We start from the raw sequence: 15,741 nt of genomic DNA on the forward strand, positions 1-15,741 counted from the left end.
AGTGTATCAATTTTTGCGTCTGTAACAGTTATGCACCATGATTATTCGTTTTATTATATTTTCTGTAACGTTATCTCTGTACCAATATTGTTAGGCCTATTAATCTGCTGCTATATCAATAATATTTTGTAAAACGTTTCCACATTGTCGCAGTATATAGGCGGAACGCTATGTATGGACCTATCATATTATATATGTGGTAAATCAAATATTGAATAATTATTACTTAGCAATAATAACTGCATATCGAAGTTTTTGATACTATTTTATTTATAACTTCATGTTCCTGTTTTGGTACGTTCCATTGACTGTTCCATTAAACGTGTCATAAACGCAGAAAATAAAGTCTTATTTTTACCGTGTGAGCAAAACATGTGTATCTTATCTATCGCCTTTCATACAAGATAAGACATGTCGGTGAGATGACCTTGTACTGTGCTTTTATTTATTACGAGCGTATCACGACCGATCGTATCTCACTCGAGGGTGCGACACTCGACCGAGTTCAAGTGAGCGATTTAACTCCAATGCAGCACTCTACTCACAGTAATGTCTCAGGCTATACACTTCGAAAATGTCGATATCCACAGGACTTCATGGCAAGGCATTCCGACCTCAAAACTTTACATTTAAAAATGTGTTCAGTGCTTGAGAGCAATTACTGTAACTAAAGGCACTTCAATGTGAAAGACTGAAGCGATGCTTGGAGGGAGCAATGACAGAATTTCCAATTGAAAACATCCATATTGCAATGGCTGACTGACAAGGTGTCGAGCGCATGCATACAAAAGATGGGCAATTCAGATAAATGATTAGTGTACCTACTGTGTGTGAATAATGTGTAGGGTCCAAATCTGTGGAGTAACGGTTAGCACGTCTGGCCGCAAAACCAGGTCACCCGGGTTCGATTCCCGGTCAGGGCAAGTTACCTGGTTGAGGTTTTTTCTGGGTTTTTCCCTCAACTCTATATGAGCAAATGCTGTTAGCTATCAGTGCTGGACCTGGGACTCACTTCACTGGCATTATCAAATTCATCTCATTCAGACACTAAATAACGTCAGATGTTGATAAAGCGTTGTAGGTAATTGTGAATTACAGGAACGCCACTTTTTACATTTTTCAATATCGCTGAAATAAACTATAAAATGAAAGTATTCATTAGTAAAAACAGATGTGATCACTTGGAGAGCTGTGGGCCCACCCAACCCGCCCTAAATAGGTACTTTACTTATGTACGAAAATCGTCTGTGAATGAAGAATGCAGCCATATTTCGTTAATTTCATAGTGGGTTTCAGTGTCGCCAACACAGTAATAATACTACACACCTAATAAAACCTAACCTAACCTTCCACCTGTAGCAACATTCTTCACGTTTAGTATCATTTCGTTTGCATGTATTGGCAACCCAGCTACTCATGTCGGGGAGCCATCTAGTGGAAGTGGATCGTACTGCCAGGAAGAAGAACAGTCTGCAATATTCGTTCAGTGGCCAGTAATATACTCCATCTTGGCATGCCCAAGCTTCACAATTAATGCGTTTTGTAAAATAACCTACTAAATAATAATAATAATAATAATAATAATAATAATAATAATAATAATAATAATAATGTGTAGGTATTACATACCTGTATTTAAAAAAATAAAATCTTGAACTTTTTTCCACACTATAAAATTGCATGTAACACAATTTATCATAAGGCTATGCAAGAATTCTGTGAGCAAAATCAATGGAAATACAATCTAATACAAAATTTACCACAAACAATAATTTAGGTGCACATAAAAGAGAATTTGTATTGTCACCGTCTTATGACTAAAATTGTATATGGCGTAAATATATATATATTTTCGAGTCTCTGGCAACAAACACTAACCTAATGAACTCTGTGATACATCATGGCGCGAAAAAACTTTTACAAACTTTGCACTCATGGCTGAAAGTATGCATACAGTGAGGTTATGTTACGGGTCGACTGAGCAAGGCTGTGTACTGGAAGAATCCAGTCGTCAAGGCCATTAATGCATGTGGTGATAGCCACTTTTAGTCAGTTGGAGGGACGCTTTGCCAGAAAGTGGCTGACCATTTGTGTTACTAGGAACGTTCATTATGTGTACTTGTTCTTGCACTTCGTTTAAAAGAAAATAACAGACAAGAAATTGCTATAAATGACAACAAGAGGTAACAAGAAATTACCTATGCAGATGACAGGGAAGTATTGCCGCTGGGGAGGCATTACTTTCAAAGGTTCTTGCATATTGCTATTAGTTTTAATTAGGACATCATTTTTGGTTTCTGGAAATATACAACTAAAATATAAATTCTGACTTTAAGTGCAGCGACCCATTGTTGTGTTTGCTGTACTACCCCAATACGCAGCTGCGGTTACGCGGCTCGTTAACAAAGAAATTCTAAAGGTATATGTGTATCATAACACACCCAAGTTTGCAGCAAAAATTTATGGACAATATAAATTAACATTAGTCTGAGTGTAAATATATGTCTTATTACAACATAATGTTTGCACCTTAAGCACTTTTTTCGTAGACATGTCATTTGAAAGTGCTTTTGGCTGTATGAAGAAAGGGATGTTTTTCTTAGATTCATAAAAATTCTTTCCATATTCTTCTCATTTACATGATCTGTCTGTGTGTAGACAGGAGTGACTCTTGAGGTTACCGGATTCTGGGAAACACTTCCCACAGATATCGCATTTAAATAGCATTCCGCCTACATGTTTGAGTACATGCCTCTTTAAAACCGATTTCATTGTGAAACATATACCACACTCATCGCATTGAAATGGTCTCTCACCGGTGTGTAAGAGGGAGTGATCCACGAGGTGACCCGATTGTGTAAAACACTTTCCACACATCTCGCATTTGAATGGCCTGTCACCTGTGTGTATGCGTTCATGCCTTTTTAAAACAGCCCTCACTGAGAAACACGTTCCACATGCATTGCATTTAAATGGTTTTTCGCCAGTGTGTTTGCGGGAGTGAATCTTGAGGTTACCGGATTCAGAAAAACACTTTCCACACAACTCACATTTGAATGGCCTTTCGCCTGTGTGTATACGTACATGCCGTATTAAAACAGCCTTCACTGAAAAACACGTTCCACATTCAACACATTTAAATGGTTTCTCGCCCGTGTGTTGGCGGGAATGAATCTTCAGGTTACCAGATTCTGAGAAACACTTTCCACAGACCTCACATTTGAATGGCCTTCTCCCTGTGTGTATGAGCGAATGTCTCTTTAAAACTGACGATTCTGAGAAACACTTCCCACAGACATCGCATTTGAAAGACTTTTTGGTTGTGCGTACAGGGAAATTATGTTTCAAAGAGTTCGGTGTTACCAAAACCTCGTTGAATATATTACACTTGATAGAATTAGGGCCTAAGTCACTAAAATTTGTACTGTCAAAACTATGCGTACCACAGTGTGTCAATTTGTCTCCTTCACAATCAATGGTGGAGTGTTCTTGTGACACACTTTTCTCAACATTATCCAGAATGCTGAAATGAATATAACAATTCATCAGTCTTCACAATAATCTGTATGGTGAATTCCAAATATAATTAGAATTATACAATATGTATATACTGTACATTCATATTTACATAATTTTTAATATGTAATACACAGAACACACCAGACTCCAAGAACACGCAATTAAGAAAACTTATTTCTTGGTGTCTTCGTCCTTACACTTGTTGGGGTTATCTGGAAGTGCTAATTTAAAAAAAAAAATGGCAATGGCTAGTCTATATGATCTCCATTTCTCAGCTGTTGTTTAGTCAACTGTCGAAAGACAGGTCTGAACCTCGTAAGTGACACGAATAAGGCATCACTCATGAGACAATTATACCAGGAGATAATGGGGTAGGGTGGCCAGTTCATGTCTGCCCCATTGCATACATCGCTGAGTAAGTTGCATTAATCAGACTTCAGTTATATACAAACAATTGTTTTTCTTCTGACATATCAAGTGAGATGTAATGCCTGATAATAGATGTAGCCTACATATCAGCGAGAATCTCAATATCTTAGATATTGTTGAATTTATATAATAAAATTCAATATAATTCTAACATGTCACATTATCTATAACTTCTAGATAATTATCATGATTTTAGTAAGAATTTCTTCTTTATAGACAGGTACACTACAGTCTAGTATATACAGTCGCGAAGCTCAATACGTAGTAAATATGCAAACATTAGATACTTGCTCACCACTAGGGTCGCTAATATCGCCTCATTACAGGCAATGCAAAATAGTACCGTCACAGTCTATTGTTTCTAGCACCCTCAAAACTCAAGCTTCGTGACTGTATATAGTAGACTGTGGGTACACATCGGGGTTTGATCTTCTGCTTCCTAGTTCGTATTTTTGCGTCCATACAAATTAGTAAGTGCGACATGGAATGTTAGAAGCCTCTATAGACCTGGCACCCTAAGAAATCTAACTCATGAATTAAAGAAATACAATATAGGTATATGTGCACTGCAGGAAATACGCTGGAAAGGGAAGGATATGTTTGATTGCGAAGACTACACCATATGCTATAGTGGGGCATCAGATGGGAGAAACACTTATGGTACTGGTTTCATATTTAAGAAAAAACTTAAACATCTGATTCTGAATTTCGACCCAGTAGATGATCGTATATGCGTACTAAGGATAAGAAACAAGTTCTTTAACACAACGCTAATTAGTGCACAAGCCCCTACTGAAGACAAGGATGAAAATGAAAAGAACTACTTCTATGATAGTTTAGAACGAGTGTATCAGAGAGCAGCTATCCATGATATTAAAATAATTTTGGGAGACATGAATGCAAAGGTAGGAAGAGACATGATAATCCATAAAATAGGACTACACAGCCTGCATGACATTACAAATAACAACGGATTAAGATTAGTTGATTTTGCAATAAGCAAAATTATGGTAATAAGTAGCACAAATTTTCCACATAAAGATATCCATAAAATAACATGGATATCACCAGATGGTTACACAAAGAATCAGATCGATCATGTCCTGATAGATGCCAGACATGCCTCAGACATCATAGATGTGCGATCTTATCGGGGTGCTGACTGCGACTCTGATCATCATCTTGTACGCATTAAATATCGAGTAAAACTATCTATAGCCAATAAATACACAGGTGAAAAGACGGAAAAATTTGACATTGGAAAACTTAATGATGATATATGTCAAATGAATATAAGGATTTAGTGACTCAAACTCTGGACAGTCAGTGTCAAACCAATAGCAGCATTGAAGAATCTTCGAGGAAAATTAAACGAAGCATACATTCAGTGGCAGAGAAGATCCTAGGTTATAGAAAATCTCAGAATAGAAATGGTTGGTTTGATGAAGAATGCCAGGAGGCATTGAGCCTAAGAAATGACTTCAGAATTAAAATGATCCAACGGAACACTAGGAACAATGTTGATGAATTTAAGGAGGCAAGAAGAAAAGCTAAGACACTAATCCGTAGAAAGAAAAAAGAATACGAAGAAAATTTACTACGGGAAACACAAGATAGATACAGCAGAAATGACTCGAGAAAATTTTTCGAAAATATTAGGAAATTTAAAGGCGGCTTTCAACCAAGAACAACCTGGTGTCGGGATAAGGATGGCAATCTGGTTGGCGAAACGGCTGGAGTCTTGAAAAGATGGACTGAACACTTTAGTGAAACAATGAATCCCGACATAAATACTGAAGAGGACACATCATCAAATGAAACCATTTATTTTGGCCCAGAAGTACAACTAAAAGAACCAAGTAAACTTGAAGTTTTTAACGTAATTAAGAAAATGAAGAATAACAGAGCTCCTGGTGAGGATCTGATAACAGCAGAGCTGATACAGAAAGGTGGAAAGCGTCTCTGGACCTACAAATATGAATTAATATTAGCGATTTGGAACAAAGAAGAAATTCCTGATGAATGGAGAACAGCCCTGATATGCCCCATACACAAAAAGGGCAGCAAGCTGGACTGTAACAATTTCCGAGGAATCTCACTGCTGAATGTTACATGTAAGATTTTTACAAATATAGTATCTAATTATATTAAAGCATATACAGATGAATTCCTGGGTGAATATCAGTGTGGTTTTAGGCAAGACGAAGTACAACCGATCACATATTCACAATCAAACAGTGTTTAGAGAAGACAAGTGAATATAATATCCCCAAACATATGTTTTTTATAGACTTTAAGCAGGCATTTGATAACATGAATCGATTTAAAATTCTGGAGGCTATGAGAGAATTTGGTATTCCTACCAAATTGGTAAATTTAACAAAAATAACCCTCTCCAAAACATATAATAAGGTAAAGATACAAACAAAACTATCTGATAAATTCTTAACAGTAAATGGGGTGAGGCAAGGAGACTCCTTATCTACAATTCTGTTTAATATTGGCCTTGAAAAAGTCATTAGGAACATTGATATAAATTTTAATGGTACCATATTTAATAGGACCAGACAGTGCATGGCCTATGCGGATGATATTGTGGTCATGAGTAGATCTTTTGGAGTGCTGAATGAAATAGTAACCCAAATTCAAACAGAAGCAGAGCACATGGGGTTAAAAATTAATAAAGAGAAAACTAAATATATGAGAAACATAAGACCAAGTGGCATTTGTAATAAAGATATTATAATAAATGGACAGAAATATGAGGAAGTAGATTCTTTTAAATATCTAGGAGTTCTAATTACCCAAGAAAACACTGCAGATGCGGATATGAGGCAAAAAATTGCTGGGGGAAACAGATGCCTGAGAGCCCTTAACAAAACTTTGAGAGCAAGATGCATAAGTAAAAAAGCAAAACTTACATTATATAAAACAGTCGTAAGACCAACTTGGACTCTGTCGAAGAAAATGGAACAACAACTGATGACATGGGAAAGGAAAATTCTAAGGAAAATCTATGGTCCTAAATATGAGAATGGGCACTGGAGGATTAGATATAATACAGAACTGAAAACTCAATATAAATCTCCAGATATTGTTGCTGAAATCACAGCCCGTAGGTTGGAATGGTTAGGACATGTAATCAGGATGAATGATCAGAGAATACCAAAAAAGATTCTAAACACAAAACCAAAAGGCAGGCGCAATATTGGCAGACAGAAACTAAGATGGTTGGATGGAGTGGAGGAAGATTTAAGGACTCTAGGCGTGAGAAGATGGAGGCAGAAGGCTCTGGTTGGACAGGAATGGACCTAGATCCTAAGGGAGGCCAAGGCTAGACTACAAGGGCCGTAGAGTCAAAGAAGAAGAAGAAGAAATTAGTAAGTATTATTAAAATGTTTACGTGCTTCCAACAGTAGTTTAACATCTAAGAAACATTGGATTCTGAAATTTAAGTTCTTAATTATATCATAGTTACGATAGTATAGGAGATGTGTATAAATATATTTCCACTCACATCCTCTCATCTTTCATTTTTAAAATCGAGTGTCGCAAGGGAATGACTACTTCTCAACATTGGTACTTGAATTATCCAAGGGTCGTTACCAGCAGACAGCAGTAAAGATGCATCTACTGGGTGTTCAGTTCAAAATGTGTCTTGGCTCGCTGTATGCCGTCATGTGGCTAGCTGATGAGCCTAGAGAATTCAATCTTCCTACACTTCCGCAGCTCAGGTGTATAATCTAAGAGGCAGAGAAGTTGGCTAGCAAGTACGGCGTTCATTCTGAAGAGTACGTGCCGATACGTACGGTAACGCCGGTAGTGGCAGGAATGTGAACTGTTTGGAAATACGTACTGTCGGGATATGGGGAGAGGGTTAAGACGATTACTTACGTATTTGTTGACATTAACTTCGATGGTCAACATGAACACGGAGCGTTTGATTTGTGTTGTGGAATGTTACCGTACGCAACCGATGATAACAAATACCCTGCGTACGACTTGCCGGCGCAAAACACAGTTCGAAAGAGGTTATGGTAGCACACAGACCGTACAGACCGCCATCTGTTGCTACGACGTTCAAGTTATACCGTACATGTTCTCAAGTTCAGATTGAAGAACGCCTTAAATAATAGGCAACTTCTCTAACATATCAGCTGAAACTCGCTTCAAATCGGTGACCCAACAACAGTGACGTCATGACACACTTTGAAATGAACACCCAGTATATTTCAACTTTAAGCATTCAATCAATGCATCCAAGAGTGAACGAAGCACATTCAATTGTGCATGCTTTTCTTCCACTAAAAATGAGAACGCATGCAGCAATTGAAAGCTACCCACATCGCTGATGGGTATCTTGTGCTGTAACAACAGCATATAACGAGCAGCTGACTGTTTAAAGCTGCATCTACATGGTTCAATTTTCCGTGCGAGTAAGCATGTGCAATAGGAAAAACAATGAAAGAATCAATTTTTAAATGTGCGTTCAATTAAGATGCATGAAGATTTTATGTCTACATGGTATACTGTTTTGAGCGTCATCTACACTACTTAAATCATTGGGTTATTTTACGACGCTGTATCAACATCTCAGGTTATTTAGCGTCTGAATGAAATGAAGGTGATAATGTCAGTGAAATGAGTCTGGGATCCAGCACTGAAAGTTATCTGGTTTCGCAGTCAGACGCACTATTACTCCACAGGTATGGACTACATATATATATATATATATATATATATATATATATATATATATATACAGTATACTTACATGAATTAATATTAAATATCAATCTTGCATGTAGGAATGCGTAAAGTTGAAAGAAAAATTGAACTGTGTAGACACACTTTTAGGCAGTGCTTTTTTTCTGGAAAAAAGTTTACCTAAACTTTATCACTCGACCACATTATACAAAAAAAAAAAGAAGGATTAAAAATATTAGGCCTACATACCTCATATTACAATAAGTTCCAAACGGAGCTCATCGATTTTAAGCATAACGGAAATTTTGCGATTTCAAGCTATAGTTTCAAAGTCAATAACAGAAGATGACAGCGCTAGATTGCTTGAGTTACTTTTTCACCAGCGATAATAATGAGAAAATGTAAACTCTTGGACTCGGCAGTGGCGGAAATTTTAATTTTCAATTTCGCTTATAAAATATATCTCGTTGAAATTTGTAATGGCAAAAAGTTTACTGGAACACGTTCCGGACAGTTCTGGCTAAAAAAAAGCGCTGTTTTAGGTGTCCATGAATAAACGGAAAGTCTTTTGTTTGGTGATAGTGTGCTTTATAAGCTGAAAATGGCAGCAAGTACGATTAGCTTCACTGAAAATTATAGCAAATACGAGTACCTATGGAGTATTTTGCGAATCAAGTAGGGCGAAGTATTGGATTGATATTTAATATTTATTAATTAATAGACTTATTTATTTATTTATTTATTCTGGTAGAGGTAAGGCCATGAGGCCTTCTCTTCCACACTACCAGAAGTGAAATACACAATGAAACAATGACAAAAATAGTAAAGTCATACTTAAATATAAAAATCATTTTCATGCACATTAACAAGCTTACACGGGCTATAATGAAATATTAACTGAACATGATACATAATTAAGTTATTTAAAATTCATATCCTAATCCTACTTTATGATACCCCTAAATGACAATTTACATACACACAGAATAACTTATAAAAATCGGTGAACACGCACAAATCAATTTCATGTAAAAGTATGTAATTCTTAATTTTTAATTTAAATTGATTAACCGTTCGGCAATCCCTGACATAATGAGGTAAGGAGTTCCATAAGCGACAAACTGACACTGTGAAAGAGGATGAATAGAAAGAGGTACATGACGAGGAATGGATAATAAGGCCTGATGTTGATTCTGTAATGTTGAAAGGTATTCAAAGCGATATATCAGATATTTTGGAGTACAAGTGAGTAATATTCTAAACAAAACAGATAAAGACTGTGCTGTTCTTCACTTCTTTAGGCGGATCCATGAAAGAACTTCAAAAGGTGGCGTTATATGTTCAAATTTACGAGTAGTGCAGATGAAGCAGACACACACATTATGAATACGGTGTAGTCTTTCAATTACATTGAGTTATATTTGTCAAGAGATAATCACAGTAATCAAAGTGGGGCATCACTAGCAATTGAACAATGTTTCTTTTTATGGAAAGGGCAGACAATTTCGCAAGTGATTTAGAAAGTAGAGCAATGAAAATATTTTCTTACAGATGTGAGTTACTTGACTAATCCTGTTTAGATCTCTGTCCATTAATAATTAATCCAAGATTTTTTACATTGTCGCTATATATGCATAGTGAAAATGGTGTTCAACACTGTGCATCATGTAGACACAAAATCTGCATGCATGTTAATTGAACATTCGTTTCCAATTTGATTCTTTCAATATACTCTCAAGATTGCATGCGTAAATGTATGGAAAATTGAACAGTGTAGATACATTTCAAGGGTTGCTTTGATCTGTCTAGGGGTTGGAACTCAACTTGGTCTTGAGCTGAATACATATTTTTTTTTTATTTACATCGGACATAATACAATAAGCACCACGTAGAAAATTAGTAATTTATGTAGTGATTATCATCAGTACAACAATAATGAGGCCATGAATCACTTAATATTTTAAAGGTCACTTGAAAGAACTGAAGTTAAACTTTATGAACCTAAAATAGCTGTGGTTTTCTTTTCGTCTCCCTGTACTTACAGTACGATTTTTTTTGACACTGTAATCAACGATCAGTACGATGCAGTGTTTCGAGTGTTAAGTTACACCAGTATGACGTAAGGAACAATTTTAGGGGTTGTTCCCAGCATAGTCCTAATTATGGCTCTGAATCATTACGACGTATTTTGCTACATATATGGGAAGTATATACTTAAAGAAAGTAAAAAACCTATTTCTGAGTTTGTTGTTAGGTTATTTTGGTATCAAGCTTGGAGATTGAGATAAGCTATGCGCTCCTCATATTGTATGGAAAACTTGTGCGGAACAATTGCTCCAGTCAAGAAATGGAAAGAGACCCTGTATGAAATTTGGAGTAGCAATGGTTTGGAGGGAACGAAAAAAGAATTTCTAAGACTTACTTTTACATTGATAATAATGGAGGCATCAATCGAAGTAATCATGGTACGTGACCTCATCCTGATCTACTTTCAGCTCTGATCTTCTACTCATTCCACCATTCAATGAACTGCAACAAATCTCAGAGGATAAATCTTGTATGTCTGATACAGAAGAATGACTTCACACAGTGAACACTTTGACCAGAGTGTGCTGAGTGATGTGATTATGGACCGAAAGCTTTCCAAGAATAATTCTGGACTGCTCACTTTTAGACTAAAAGAAAAGAATATATTACATAGAACAATGAGGAAAAGAATTGTTACGCGGGGACCAAAAATTATATTTTATTGAAGGAGGAAAAATATTTGATGCCATTTTTACTGAAGACAGGAACCTAGTACTCTGCAAAGACATCGGAGGTCTTCTGAAGAAAATGGCTGTCTCAGTATATACTGTACCCCTAGTGAATGGCGCCTTTCAGGGTTCAACACGAAGTTTCAAATGTGATCTCCGACTTCCGAGCTTAGCAGCTCAAGCAGCATCACCAAGAATAAATAAATAAGTGAAGCAGAAGAATATGCGTAATTTCGTTAGCCACGATCATTCAAGTAGTTTACATTCGTTACATTTCGTTACCAATTCTTTAAATTAGTTACTTTTGGTTACTTTCGTCACCAGCAGACATCCTGTACTTTACATAATTGTTGTTTTATTATTTTGAAAAATAGGAATACTGTACTTGATGCTTTTAGGCTTGGCATCATATAAAACTATTAACTTGCCTCAGTGTATAAAGGGAACATTTGCTACATTTGTATAGATAATGGGCAACTCTCGACAGAAGCATTCCCATCACTCCATAGTTTGACATGCAAACAATGTAAGAGATCACGATACAAAGGAGAAAATACTAATTGACCAATATGGAAATGACTGGATAATAGTTTTAAGTAGAATGTGCTATGGACGCTCTCGCAAACAGAATTACGAATATACACCCATAGGAAGAAGAAACGTGTATTTCCCACAATGACATGAAGAGAAAATCTTCAAGATGTTTACATCTCTTACATGATCTGGCACAAGAAACATAACAAAGCAAGAGATGTAATCTTCGATTGATGATGATGATGATGAAGATGATGATGATGATGATGATGATGATATGAAAACGATGATGTCCTGGAGTGTAGAAAGTAGTAAAATACGGGTTAAATATTACAATCAACAGTAATTAAAATACAGGCAGTAATTAATGTTGTTATACAGATTCTGTAAATAATTCTCAATTCTTCCTTAACTAAATCAAGCTCACACCACACATCAAATTATTGTACCACTCTCGAATTCTATTGTTCCAAAATATTAACTTCCTTACCTTCCATGACTGAAGCTCTCCTTTTTGCACCTTGCTTCATTGTAATACATGTAAAACCTGTTTGCAAAAATCTAATATCTAAAGTTACAGTCTCATAGGAATGGCTGGATTACAGTACCTACTCAAATTGGTCTGCAACTGATGGCTCGTAAAAAGCTTTGATCACAGTAATGAAAACAGGATTTGTCTCCAATGGTATTCCAGTCAATATATGTAAAACAATCTACACTGTTGCTAAATGTAATTATACATAAGTTGCTATTTGTCTAGCCAAAGTGTTTAAGTAACCATGGCGGTTATAACCACCATCAACTTCAATTCACGTATGGCATACCAGGGGATAGCGGAAATACCAAATGTTATTTTCCACTAATTTCTGACATCTGATTGTGAACCTTTTATTCGTAAACAACAAAGGAAAAATTCCAATCTAATCTTCATTCCATTCAAGAAACTAACATGTACACAAATTCGCGTGTCTGAAGGTCTTCCTATCAATGGTGGACTAAGAACCTCTATATGGCGCGTAGACAGGGACAGCAATTAGTTCCCTGTCTGGAAGCACATCTGTAATATATTTTCGAAGTCTTAATGAGAAAGTTACTGATTTTTCTAAAAACAAGTAAGACATAAGGAGATGAAGTTATTATAAAAACTAATTACGCCTATCATGAAAGAACGTGAATTGTAGAAGGGGTTGATAATGTAGTTCTCACAACGGAGCATGACAACATAACAACGAAGTCTTGTAATGGTGCGTCACCACTCAAAACCCTAACCCAAACAAACAGATGGAGAAGTTCAATCGATTTCTGTTCCTTTTAGTGTTTTAGAATAGATCTTCCTAGTACGGGATTTCCAAGGCAGAATAGACAGAACTAAGATTAGGAATGCAAGAGGAAAATCTGGTTAATCTATCACAACTTAATATGAGTTAGAACAGTGATATTGTCCCATGATGAACTGAAAATTAAGAACTCAAACAAAAAATTGTAAACATTTCTAATTTCCAAGTTATTCCAAATCAATTACCATATTACAGTATACTGTAATTTTATACATAAAACATCGACCGATGTGAAATATTCCACATATTGTTACAGATATAAGGTAGATTTTATAACATTTTATTCCTACAAAATAATCTATATATGATTAGAAATACAATTACAAGGTCAGGGATATTTTTTAATATTTTTTAATTTGTATAAAAGACTTCACTCTAACAGCAATTTCTAGGTCCGTTTTCTCTATCATGAGATTTGTTAAATATTACTTACAAGTCCTGGGTGGGAGGGCGAGGTATTCAAATTAAGATAAGAGGAATTACGTTTGCAGACTAGATGTGGAAGTCAAGAACAAATTAATGTGAATATTGGTGACCTTAACAATATGCGAGTCAGATCCGAACATACATACAACAACATTGATGCACCAGCGCGTAGAATTGAAAATATACTACAAGCAATGTCTTCCATTAAAATAACATTTGTTTATCACTACTTATGTAGAAATGTACATATTTTATTTTTTTACTTTACTTTGTTATTTAACGTCGCTGTATCAACTACGAGGTTATTTAGCGTCGATGGGATTGGTGATAGTGAGATGATATTTGGCGAGATGAGGCCCAGGATTCACCATAGATTACCTGACATTTGCCTTATGATTGGGGAAAACCGCGGAAAAAACCCAACCAGGTTATCAGCCCAAGCGGGAATCGAACCCGCGCCCGAAATCTACTCCGGATCGACAGGCAAGCATCTTAGCCAACTAAGCTACGCCGGTGGCTGAAAAGTAAATATTCTGGGTATGAGTCTATAAAGATGGTTTAGAATTGTGAAAGTTTGGCTCTTTTGGATATTACGAGGGTGTGCTGAAAAGTAATGCTTATTTTTTTTTTTTGTCGCTGTGAATATGCTAAAAATATTAGTGATGTACATTGTATTCAGTGAACTTTCTGCTATCAGTGGCGCAAGTTTCGTATCTCTGCCAGTAGAGGGCAATGAGTTATAGCCTGAAATATAATGGTGTGTACCTGCACTATGTCAGTGCATCTGAAGCAGCGTGGTGTGATCCAATTTTTAACAGCAGAAAATGTGCCCTGATAGATATTCATCGGGGATTGAAGGCTGTTTATCGTGATCAATGTGTCGACACCAGTACTGTATGACGTTAGTCATGCTTTCAGTCTTTTGGAATATTCAAGGTGTGGCGCATATGGAATTCATGTCTAAAGGCACTACCATTAATTCTGTAAGGTATTATGAAACCCTAAAAAACTGAAAGCATGAATTTGAAGGCTCCATCCAGATATGGAGCAGTCCCTCCTACAGCATGACAACGCTCGTCTGGACACCAGTGCAATAACAACAGAACACATTCAGCATCTTGGTTTCGCTGTTGTTAATCAACCTCCATATAGTCCTGACCTGGCGCACTCAGATTTTCATCTGTTCCCAAAACTTAAAGAACACCTGAGAGAACATCGCTTTGATTCTGACAATGCAGTGCAGACAGAAGTGAGGCTATGGTTCATTACGAGCACAAGCAAACCAACGTCGCAAAGTACTGATGTTGACACACTGATCACGATAAACAGCCTTCAATCTCCAAAGAATGTAAGAATGTCTGCTGTTAAAAACTCGATGACAGCATGTTGCTTCAGATGCACCGACATAGTGGAGGTACACGCCGCCATGTTTCAGGCTATAACTCAGAGCTGTTTACTGGCAGAGATACTTGTGTCATTGAAAGCAGAAAGGTCACTGAATACAATGTACTATCACTAATATTTTTAATTATATTCACAGCGACAAAAAAAAAAAAAAAATAGGAGGCATTACTTTCTACATACCCTCGTAAAATAGCAATAGATTTATAGTGGCTCACAATGCGACCCATTTCCATAAGATCTTCCACAGCTTAAACAGTATTTTTCTAAAGTCATCCTATTTTGTCGTGAATAAAACTATAAATCCTTGCATGTGTTCTACATCCACGTTACCATTTTGTGATGCACTCATATTACACTCAATAATACAGTGAATAACCCAGTAGAAATGTTTACAGACCAAGAGAAATTAATTTTCCAATGTGGACATTATGGTAATGCCTATGACCATGCTAAAGAAGTTAACTAGTTTTCAAGTGAAGAAGAAAAAGAAATATAAAACGCCAATGAAATGAGGATTTTAGTCAACTTCCGCTTACTGTATTTAAGTACCTAACATTTTTCATTCTAAATGAGCAAGTGTAGGTTTGTAAATTTAATCATCTGATTGCTATATAGTATATATATTTTTT

General features: G+C 36.2%; 1 protein-coding gene across 4 annotated transcripts in view; it reads right to left on the reverse strand.

The window, feature by feature from the left end:
- LOC138693007 (zinc finger protein 501-like) overlaps nucleotides 1–15,741 on the reverse strand; it is a 161,261-nt gene that overhangs the window by 12,885 nt on the left and 132,635 nt on the right. For 2 of the 4 annotated variants that reach the window (XM_069816507.1, XM_069816506.1), the window contains exon 5: nucleotides 1,643–3,523. The exons of the other annotated variants lie outside the window; for them this stretch is intronic. In XM_069816507.1, the coding sequence (XP_069672608.1) occupies nucleotides 2,632–3,523 (892 nt within the window). In that variant the 3' untranslated portion in view covers nucleotides 1,643–2,631. Of the gene's footprint in view, nucleotides 1–1,642; nucleotides 3,524–15,741 lie in introns of those variants that run through there. 4 annotated transcript variants of the gene reach the window in all.

This window comes from Periplaneta americana, chromosome 17, assembly GCF_040183065.1.
Source record: "Periplaneta americana isolate PAMFEO1 chromosome 17, P.americana_PAMFEO1_priV1, whole genome shotgun sequence".
Classification (NCBI taxonomy): Eukaryota; Metazoa; Arthropoda; class Insecta; order Blattodea; family Blattidae; genus Periplaneta; species Periplaneta americana.